The sequence below is a fragment of the Aquila chrysaetos genome, chromosome 2 (genome assembly GCF_900496995.4).
Source record: "Aquila chrysaetos chrysaetos chromosome 2, bAquChr1.4, whole genome shotgun sequence".
NCBI classification, from domain to species: Eukaryota; Metazoa; Chordata; class Aves; order Accipitriformes; family Accipitridae; genus Aquila; species Aquila chrysaetos.
The window spans coordinates 14,862,297-14,873,665 of NC_044005.1; the positions used below are offsets into that span (position 1 = coordinate 14,862,297).

Consider the following 11,369-nt stretch of genomic DNA (forward strand, 5'->3'; position numbering starts at 1 on the left):
CATTTGCTAGGCACCATTGGGCTGCAGTGGGCTGTGACCCCAAATCAGACTGAAGCCAGCATGCCCACCAGGTGTTATGTGCCATGGGGAGCTGCACAGATGTATGAGAAGAATCAGTGCATACATGTTTACCAGCATATTTGTGGCATCTTCTAAGTCTCTAGCACATGAACAGAATTGGACATAAATGTATGCCTATGCCCTAGTTATTTGTTTGCGCCAGCTTGATGAATGTGCTCATGGGGGTCCAGGCTCTAAGAATGTACCTGCTCGTTTGCAGGGGGTGGTCTAAATGTCCTACAAAAGCCACTTGCTGTGGCAACAGCAGACTGAGCATTGGGATTCTTTGAAGCCTGGCTTCCCTTTTTATTGTATTATTATTGTTATTATTAGTTAAGCACCATCTGCTCAAAACTTTCAAGGCACGATGATATGGTCTCTGCTCCCAGGCTCTAACTGCAGGTTTGATGCTGGAACCTACATTTACACAAGCAACACTGCCATACCCTGCACCATCTGCCGAGGGGCTGGACCTGACTGCCTGGCAGGCAATCATACAATAAAAACTTGATGGAAAAACCTGCAATGTGAAAGGAGCATCACATGACTAAAATACACAGTGTTTTTTTACCAGGAGAGATTTTTAAGACGGGAAGATCTTTCTAACACAAACTGGAATCACTTCAATGCTTGCATTCCGTTTCTTCCTCTCTGAAATGACCCCAGGCTGGCCCTTGCCCTTGCTTTGGGGAATGTACTTCTGGTTTGTATCTCAGGAGGCCAAGAGATATGGAATAAACTCTCATTACCCCTTGCTAATGTAAAGCACCACACAGCAGATGCCTGAAGCCCTGCTCAGTGGGACTGATGTAAAACAATAGCGGACCCCTGCCACAGGACCCACTGTAATGGAGAGAGTGGTCTGTGGCCGTCCATTTAAAAAGCCTTGCCTTCACAAAGCCTGCAGCAGTGTGGCCATCACTAAGAAGAGCCTTCTTGTTGTGCTAACTAGGAATTCTCATTAATTGATATCACTATCAGAGTCCCCGAGCCTCAGTGTAAGCAGCAGGGGTTATACTGCATGAGAAAGCCCCCACGCAATGGCATTGCGGTGGGTTAACAGAGTACTAACGAGCTGAAAGGTGAGATCCTGCACTAGGAAACTGTCCTGGTTTCGGCTGGGATAGAGTTACTTTCTTTCTAGTGGCTGGTATAGTGTTGTGTTTTGGGTTCAGTATGAGAGTGTTGATAACACACTGATGTTTTCAGTTGTTGCTAAGTAGTGTTTAGTCTAAAGTCAAGGATTTTTCGGCTTCTCACGCCCAGCCAGCAAGAAGGCTGGAGGGGCACAACAAGTTGGGAGGGGACACAGCCAGGACAGCTGACCCAAACTGGCCAAAGGGGTATTCCATACCATGTGATGTCATGCCCAGTATATAAACTGGGGGGAGTTGGCTGGGGTGGGGGGCAGATTGCTGCTCAGGGACTAACTGGGCGTTGGTCGGCAAGTGGTTACCAATTGCATTGTGCATCACTTGTTTTGTATATTCTAATTCTTTTATTATTGTTATTATTGTCATTTTATTATTGTCATTATTATTATTTTCTTCCTTTCTGTCCTATGAAACTGCTTTATCTCAGCCCATGAGTTTTACTTTTTTTTTTTTTTTATTCTCTCCCCCATCCCACTTGGGGGGGCGGGGAGTGAGTGAGCAGCTGCGTGGTGCTTAGTTGCTGGCTGGGGTTAAACCACAACAAAGACCTAAGGGTCCAAGGGGCTTGGGCACATTCATACACTGCTTAGACCACTCACAGGTTGTCCTCAGGAGCAGGTAATGATGCTAGGTGAGCTGAAGGTGGGAAACACTTCCATTTGTTCATTTGGTTGCAGTAAAGACTTAGACAATTAAAGAGAAAAAGTTTTCACAGCATGCTTAGAATAAACATAGTCATTCTTTATCATACAGAGTCACGCCTTACACATAAATAATTTGAATGTCTCGCTCTTTCACGGAAAGTAACAGAGAAAAACCTTCAAGGTTGATACATGGGAGCTGACATTACAAATCACATAGGGTCAAAGCCAAATCCTGCATCCAAACATGCAGACATCTGGTTCCAGAGTTGACCTATACACCACCTCCCTCCCCTGCCCTTGAAGGAACTGAATCAGGACCCTCCTTGGAAGACCACCCCCATCATCAACCTCTGGTTATGGATCCCAATCCTGCAACTTTGGCCCCATAGCTGAAATCCAGTCCTTTACATTTGCAGTGGTATGAAATCCTGGTCAGCAGCTGCAGAAGGAGCCATTGCCTTCTCCAAGGTGTGTTATCCATAGGTTTTTGGAGGTGACTGAACTAAGCCTACCCAAGCCGGATCCCTTGCAGCTATTTCTATTTCTTGGCTGACAAGCAGTTTACCAAAGCAGCAAGGCTAGGTATTGCACAGTCTAGCACCATTTGACTAAAACTGGGAGCGTTTATGCGGAACAGCAGCGTGGGAACAGATAAAGAAGCTAGCGGGGTTGCAGTAAGAAATCTGAGCTTTGATCAAGGAGACAGCAGCATTTGACTCTATCTGAGCTGGCAGGAAGATCCCATCCCAAAGCAAAATAAAGTATGCCATTCTTTTCAGCAGATGAAATTCTCCCCAGTGGTTTGTTCCTCCCAGGATCATTTTATGTGATCTCATTGTCTTTAAAGTCTTTCCCCTGAGGAAGTCGATCGTTTAATATAGACTACAGCATTAGCATCTGGTATTAAGTCAGTCAGGCTACTCTGAAACGAGGCAAGTGGGCGTCCTGGAAAGGAAATAAAAATGCAAGTTTAATAGAGGAGATAGGTTCACCATGACCCATGCTACTTATTGCAAAAGACAAAGGAATACACTGCTTGCTCAGCGGAGGGTCACTCCACCCTGCCATAGAAGTGTTTTACACTCCCAGTAAACTCCAGATGCTCACCAAGTGTGCACAAGGAATGCACAATCGAGCCCCAGAGGCTTTTACGTCTTGCTTTGCTATACAGAGCTGCCCTAAGAGGGACTAGCACGTTCACACAGCTCTCATTAACCCAGCTGGCAAAGGTAGGCACTCGGCATTTCAGCCACACACTTTTGACATCTTTGGCTGCAAAGACAACCTGTACAAATCTGAGGAAGAAAAATGTCAGGAAGGGAAACCTTAACAGACCGCAGGCACGGTGCAGGATGGCAGGGATCAGCATCTGAGCTAGGTGCTGCAGAAAAGGTCTTCTGTCCTGTGTGCTGCTTCTGCATCCCCACCACTGTTTTAAGCGGGGTTCCTTCCAGCCAGGCACGAAACACAGCAACCAACAGCCGTCCCGTAAGGAAGCCAGATGTGATGCGTTAGGCACAACTCACACAATCCACTGTTGGTGTGAAACCGGCTCAAAGAGATTTATGTTGCATCCGTGTAAGCGCTCTTATGTCACTAGTTAGCCACATGCCAATTGCACACGAATCCATGGAAAAGCTGTGCGTTTGGTAGTTTGGGTTTTTTTTTTTAAATGTCATGTGAGCCGACAAGATGTGATTCTTCAGCACCACTGCTGAAAACACTCATTTACCTCATTTGGTGTTTCACTTTATAAGGAACAATTTAGCCCACGATTGAAGTGTCAGCTAAATGAGGTAATTTATAGTAATTCTGAAAACATGCTAACTGTAAGAGGCTATAATCAGAGCTAATTACAGGGACATTTTGGAAATCCATTGGTTTGGGGCTTTAGTTTTGATAAAGGGGATAACAACTTGTAAGCTATGATTCTTTTAATTATAACAATAGTAACCACCTTCTTTTACATAGCTTCTTTCATCTCTAAAAACCCCACAGCTTTTTGAAAGCTATATATACCACAGGAATTGTTTAGCCTCACACCAAAGTGAAGTCATCTCTGCATGAAACAAGTAACTGTTTAACAATACCTAGCAGTCCAGTACAAAATTTGTAGAGGAAAGAAGGCGCAGGAGAATATCATTTCTCTTGTGTCTCTTTACGAATACTCAGGGGATCCTTGGATGCCCACCATGGCAGCCACCCGATCTTGAATAAGGAAAGCAGCTTTTACACGCACCCATAGACTCAAGGCACTACGGCGGAGGGCAGCAGCATCGTCCCCACTCGCGCCTGAGGAAGCAGGGGCACCCCATGGCAGTGTCCTGTCACAGCTGCCCAAGCTCACCTGTCCACGTCCTCCGCTGGGTGACGATAAAACTTTGACACTGCGATTGGGAGTTACAAATTGCGGCGGCTTCCTCGGCACTGTGAACAGAGAGCAGGCATCCCAAGTGGCTGTAGGAGGGCCAGCACTTGTAGTCTTCGCCTTCCACCGTTCGGAAGCCCTTTAGGGAGATGTAGTCTGGGAACGGAAGGAGGGTGTTTAGGGAAAGTTTTTAAGTGCACTTTCAGAGACCAGTTACACTACACACTTGGTACGTTGCACTTCAGTGAAACTCTTAAAGGAAATGCGATAGTGATAGATTGAACTGACCTGCTTAGATGGAGTGGGTGGAGCTGCAAAGTTATAAGAAACCCAAATCCTGACTTTTGGTTCCATTATGGAGCACTGGACAGCAATTCCGCCAAGGATATAAGAGAGGGGGCAGAGTTCTCAAGGGTGAAGGGACAGGAGAGCAACCACAGGGGTGGGTGACAAGGACAGACTGCTGTACAGACCCACAGACCTTCCACTTCTTCTCGAGAGAAGCCAACCTCACAACGGCCCTTCCTACACCTCAGCCCCAACAGCAGAACGAGCTCATCACAGATCCAGCACCGAGCTACGCGTGGCAGGCGCTGACCCAGCCATCATGGTGTCACCCACAGGTACAGGAGATTCAGGAACCCCAGTGGGGGAAAGGGAGGCCAGACCCTCCTCCAGTGGGATACAAAAGACCTGACAAGCCTGAGCAGGCGATGTTCAGGCTATTGTTCACTGACTGCAAAGAGTCTCTCCCCACCTTCCCACAGCTCTAGGATGGTGAGCATTTTGGCACATTGCTGCTGGGCCAGTTGCAAAGCCAACAGGCAGGTGTTGTTGGAAAATACTAGTAATTCCTATTAAAGCTGCTGGTCCTTCAGTGCAAATGACTGGATATCTTTGTTTATAACGGTGCAAATTCCAGTTCTTTCACACGTAAAGAGATTTCCTTCCGCAAGCCACCGTCACCACCCCACCATCTCAAGTGGATGCTCACAAAAATGTAAGCTTCAGTAACCGCTGGACTTTTGAAGCTGCCTTTTGATTAGCCTCATCTCTACCAACAAATGGGTCCTCTTCAGAGGAATGCACCTTATAAAGGCTCATTTACCCATCCAGAGGTCCAATAGGATGGTCTTCAGGAAAAATAAATTTAGAGGGCACCAAGGCCCCAGCTACTCTGCCACACTCATTTCAGTGTTGTCACCTCCCCACTGTACGTTCCCATAATAACCTGTGCTCAACAGTCAGAAGCCACCAAGTGAAACGGGAAGGTTCAATATCAGCCCAGGAAACTGACCTATTGGTCCCTAGGATAAGATGACCCCGAAGAGAGATAGGAGACACTTAGTTTGCTGCTCTGGTCTAGTTGCTTAAGCTATCCCAAATATATTCACTGGAAACACTGATGCACATTATGAGGACAGTATTTAGAAGCAGTGCAAACATATGTCCATATGTAGGCCAGATTGCCTGCACTGCATTTACTTTGCAAAACAATGCAATCATGCATAGCTCCCATGAAAAAACAAAAGGCTGCTCAAAAAAAAGATACTTCTGGTGCTTTTCCTAGTGACTATACACTGCCTGAACATATGGGAGATCAGAATTTGACCAGTTACCAAGTTCCTTGCTCCCTCAGTAGTTACTTACTTAAAGCATTCAAAATCACATACCTTTTAAGAGAAGAGGTCTTTTCTGCAGATAGAGCCCAGACTTGTACAGATGTAAAACCTTTTCAAAAGCTTTCAGGGTTTCATTTATTCCATAACGTAAATCACCTACATTTAAAGAAGAAGATGACAAAGGTAAGTAATTCCACGAAATACCATTTAGAGACTTCTAACGAAGTTTATGACTCTTAGCTGGTACCTGTTGCATTCAGAATATCGCCCAAAAAGGGCCGCAAAGCTGGTGGTGCAGAGTGTGGCAAAAGATAGGTGAAAAAATACCTGCAAAAAATCCCACAGACTGATTAGAATACAGTTGCTTAATTTCCCTAGCGATTTAAGTTGTCCACATTTTCCCATGACTCGATTATCCATATGAACTAGTAAGTCTGCTTTGGTTATTAAGTTACGTTTGAGCACTTCATTGGCATCTCACAGACCGCTCCTGTGAGTTGGGCTGAAAGCTTCATCCTTGCAGTACAGCATGCTGCCAAGCGCGGCGTGAAATCTATCTTGCAAAGGCTTCGCGCAGTGGAGCTTTCCCTCATTCCCCAGGGCCATTTTTGTGCACTAAGCAATGCATTTCCCATCAAAAAAAGACCTATATAAAAGACAACTCATGCAAGACCTTTCCCTTGCCCTGAAAAAGTCTGGCATTCTTATTAGCCCTGGAAAGGCAGGACTACTCATTCCCTGAACCTTCTAGAAGATTCCTGTTCTACAAGAGACAAGTGCGTTATTGCAAGGCTGCAATAATCTATGCAGGGATTTGCCCTTTAACACCGAGTCCTGCAAATTCAGGCTCCCTTACTAAGTCCTTCTGTGTAAACAGCCAGCTGCCAAGACTTCCACCTGTACATGACGTGCTAAGCATCAACGGTGAGTGGAAGCCATCGTGCTTTCAGCTGGTGGCCTACACAAAGTGCTGCAGCAGTCTCGGCCCCTTGCCCGTCACCTGTTTCATCGCTCTTCCATAGGTGCCCATAGTCTCCATAGGGAGACTCGGAGTTCAAGGGCAGAGTTAGCCAGCCTCTTCCCAACAACGGGGGCTCAAAGCTGGTGGGCTTTGGCAGGTAGCCCGCGCTGCCAGTGCTTTCAGCAAACGCAGCGCATGGATGTCAAGTGCCAGGGCTTGTTTGGCAAACAATAAATTCACAGGTGCAGCCTTTGGGGCAAGTTTCTAGAGGGCGTTGGGGAAAGGGAGCAGCAGAAGAAAGATGCCTTCATTCTCACCAGACAACAAATACGCTACTTTCCTGCCTTAGAAGGAAAATAAGCTTGCTTCAAAGCGATCCTTAACTACCCTTTGACAGAGGTGAGGAGGAATCACTGCGTGGAAGAAACGCAAGATGCTAGAGGCTACGTGGCAGTATGTGAGCTCAACCACCCCAGATTTTCCCCCCAGTCTCACTGGACATACCGATATGCGTTGAAAAGATTCTTCTTTTCATTTATTCCTTCACATTTCCCAACCGCAGAGCATTTGAGAGGGAAGCTTTTTGTAGGGAAGTCGAGTGTGCAGTCTTTATCTTCCTTGCATGACAGTTCCTCAGTGCTGGCATCATCCATGTCTGTCACTTTTAGGTTTCCATCCACCATAACAAACTGCCTCGGCTGGAAATCCAAGAGGACTATTGAACCCAAAGGGGAATGTGCCAAGTAAAACAGCAGTTTCACAAGACTCAGGCAAATCTGAGAAAGAGAAGATGAATATGCATGGGAAAAACAGATGAAAAACAGCTATTAAATTGGAAGTAGAACAAAGGAGAGGGCATTCAATGAAATTAAAGGAAAAAGAAAGCATATAGTACTTAAAAGGTAATTACATGTACGCTACAAAATTTATTATCAACGTTGCCACAGGATTTGACTGGTAAGTAGTTTAGCAACATTTTTTTAAAAACGTGCATATACAAAAAGAGACATTTGCAGTTAGAGGAACTAGATGAGAAAGCTGTGAGGAAAACAATAGCAGCCTTCATGTTTCAGGAGCTATATTGATTTGCTAGCTGAAATCAGAAGGGGTTTTTTCCCACTCTGGCATAGAATTAATACATTCCCCTCCCTTCCCCCATGCTGCTCCACACAGACTGAGGCTCCATGGTCATTAATACCAGATCCATGCCTTGCTGCATCACTCAGCAGTATGAATTTGGGCACACAATCATGCTTCTGAAGACTTAGCCAAAGCATGCAATGTATTTATTGCCAGCTTTTCTGCTTTTATGTCAACTTTCTGGCAGCAGGGAAAGGTCAGACAATACCTGATCCAGCAGAAAGCTCGGTAAACAATTTTTGAACAAACTAGAGCTAGAAGAGCGCATTTATACTGCGCCAGCACTTTTTTCAGGTAGCTTTTTGCAGCAGTTTTCATTCACTATCAGGAGCCCTGGCATCAAACTGTATCATCAGCTAGGTGTGCCAGGCAGACCCGCACCACCCCTCGCTGCCTCCGATAGTGATCTGTGCAGGCGCGAGGGTTTGTTCACTTGGAACAGCTCACAGAATCGCTGGTATCTGATGTGGCTCATCAGAGGGGAATCCCATCCGTTTAGACGCCCTAATTAGGAAACAGGACCAGACAGTACCAGTGTAAATTCTGAATTAGTGTCTTCATCTGTCAAAAGATTATTAAAACCTTAATGCCACCACACCAGACCTTACCACCAGCTAATCCAGCATCACGGGTTTCTAGCTCTACAGGAGGCTTTGGCACATTTGAGAAGACGAGGTGCTGGGAAAGCTACGTAGAAGCCAGTATGAAATAGTCTGTAAGCAGAAGTAGAACTCCACAGGCCAAGAGAAATGACTCTGGAAGCTCTGATGCTATTTTAACTTGATTAGTGAAGCAATCGTAAGAATCCCAGCTTCACGTCCCGCAGCTGAGCAAGCACAGTTGCCACACTCCCCCTCTGGCTTGGATGGCAAGGCTCCTCTTTAACATTAAGGACCGCATGCAGGCAGGGATTTTATTTTGGGACTTCTGTTGTGTTTTTATTTTTCCCAAAGCATTTCTCATTGATATTAAGGCACCCATGCTTCTACTTGATGCTCTCTTTCCTCCTGGGAACCAAACAAGTAGTAGTGAACCCCCAGCTGAGACCTCGAGGCAAACTGTAATACAAGCTATAACCAAAATAAGTGCCATGTCGCAAGTCATTTATGTTCCTGGGGAGCTTAAGAGTCCCTATGGGGGATGCTTAGGTGACAAGGCAGATCTCACTAACGGGGATGTGATTCTAGCACCTACAGCAGGAGGAAAGCAATTTAGTAGCGTTTGTACTACAGTAATACCTAACGGGCTAAGATCAGAAACACCATACAAACACGTGGTGACAGACAGGCTGCTCAGCTTGCTGCCTAGAACAGGCAATATGCAGAAAACAAGAGACTCGTAGCGCGGCGAGGTGGCTTTCCCGAGTCAGACCCAGCCTGCTGAGGGGCCTCGCTACAAAAGCCCCTCGGTGGAGTGGAGCAATATAGAAGGAAAACCGGCAGCACAGTGTAATACTGGGTATTAAACACCAGCCCAGCCCTGAGCACGGTTTTGTGTCCATTTCCTCCCAGATGCAGCTCTTTTAACACCGCTCTAGAGAGAAGGAATAGAACTGTGAGACGCCAGGCTGGGGCTATTTTAACGTGATTTAAAAGGAGCGAAAGCAAAACGATTTAAGGACAACTTGCGGGAGCAAACAGGGCGTCAGCCAGCACGACAATCCCGTTTGGCCCAGCAGCCACCACGGGCTCGTCGCATTTACCCAGTTTGCGGTCTAAAAGCGACTGGCAAAACGCCCTTTGCTTTGTTTTCTTACTTTAAATCTCTCCTCCCAGGGGGTCTGCAGAAGCTGAATCATCTCCAGGGGGGATCCCAGCTCCAGCATAGCCGTGACCCGTATTTCAGGATCTCCGCTATTATCATAGCATTGACCGTGCAGCTGCCGGGAGGGAAGGAGCCATTCTCAGAGCGACGCCGCTGCCAGCGCCCGCGGGTCCGGGCCGCCCGGGAACGGGGACGGGCGGGGGGGGGGGGCAACACGGGCCGATCGACTCAGCCCCGGCGCCGAGCCCCCCCCCCCCAAACCCCAAACTTCCGTGCCGAGGGAGCACATCGCGCAGCCCCCCCCCCGCTCCGGCGCGCCCCGCCGTACCTGGACGATGCCGGGATGCCGCAGGCGCTGCAGCAGCGTCACCTCCTTCAGCAGCTTGTAGGCGGCCAGGCGGCGGCAGCCCGCCGGCGCCCCGTACCGCAGCACGCACTGCCGCACCTCCCGGCCCGCCCCGTGCACCGACTTGAGGGCGACGGCGCCGCCGCCCGCCAGCGCCGCCCGCGCCACCACCTTGGTGAAGCCCCAGCCCAGCACGCTGACGCCCGTCGCCAGGCTCAGGTCTCCGCAGCCCAGCCCGCCCGCCGCCGCCGCCTCCCCGCCGCCCGCCGCCGCCAGGCGCCGCAGGTCGCGCCGCCTCTGCCGCAGCTCCTCCCGCAAGCCCGGCGGCAGCGCGAACGGCGGCGGCGGCGAGCCCGGCTGCCCCTCGTCGTCGCCGCCGCCGCCGCCGCGCGCCGGCCGTCAGCGCCAGCAGCGCCAGGGCCGGCAGCGCCAGCAGCGCCGCCGCGCTCAGCCGGGCGCCCCGCCGCGCCCGCCCCGCCGCCGCCGCCGCCGCCGCCGCCATGGGGAGTCGGGGCTGCGCCGCCGCGGGCTCGCCCTCTCTGCCGCCCGCGCTCCCCGCGTCGCGATCCCTCCTCTTTTCTTTCTTTCGGCGGCCGCCCCTCTCCTTCTCCCCACCCCCGCCTCCCCCCCCGCCCTCCCTTCCCTTCGGCTGCCGCTTCCCGAGGGCGGCCCGCGGGAGCACGGGGCAGCGGCGGCACCACCGAGCGCCCGGGGAGGGGAGGTGGCTGCGGCGGCGGCGGCGGAGCCGAAGCGGCTCTGGGAGAGGGGGCCCGGGTGGGAATCGGAGCCGCCGGGAGTGAGCGGTGCAGCCCCGCAGACGCCCGCCCCTCCGACGGAGGCCGTTTATAGCAAAACACGCCGATTTCACGGGCGTCAGCTTCGTCAGCCCTGCTGAAGTCGCTGCGGAACGCAGCCGAGGGATTACAATTAGTAAGAACCGAGATGCCACGTTCCCGTGCCTTCGAAAAGTCTCGGGTTAGCTTTCTCAGAAAAGCAAACGCTGGCAGTCTCTCTTACTAGAAGGCTATTAGGTTGAAACAGCGATACACTGGCTAAAGCACGGAATTTTGTAATTGTTTCCAGAAAAAAACCTCACCAAAACCCTCCTCCACCAAAACCAGCCAATCCAGGCAGAAAACGCAACTTTATCATTTATCTGTGAGGAAATCGATCAGCCTGGTGACACACAGCCAGCTCAGGGCTGCTTTCTGCGACACGCGTACCTGCCCAGAAGAGGAAAGCGTTGCCGAGATGGCTGCGAGGCAGCGGGACGGGGTGCCTGCCTCGGCTCTGTCACCCGTCTCGTACCC

General features: G+C 49.7%; 1 protein-coding gene across 1 annotated transcript; it reads right to left on the bottom strand.

Annotated features, from left to right (window-relative positions):
* Positions 1 to 1,934: 1,934 nt before the first annotated feature.
* On the bottom strand, positions 1,935 to 10,537 carry LOC115338402 (extracellular tyrosine-protein kinase PKDCC-like; the record flags this gene model as incomplete). The annotated part of the gene is given in 8 exon segments (XM_030006980.2): positions 1,935 to 2,803; positions 4,206 to 4,382; positions 5,900 to 6,004; positions 6,096 to 6,175; positions 7,314 to 7,585; positions 9,706 to 9,828; positions 10,042 to 10,449; positions 10,451 to 10,537. Coding segments are annotated over 8 exon segments (1,356 nt in total), but the record flags the coding sequence as incomplete, so codon positions are not given.
* Positions 10,538 to 11,369: the final 832 nt, after the last annotated feature.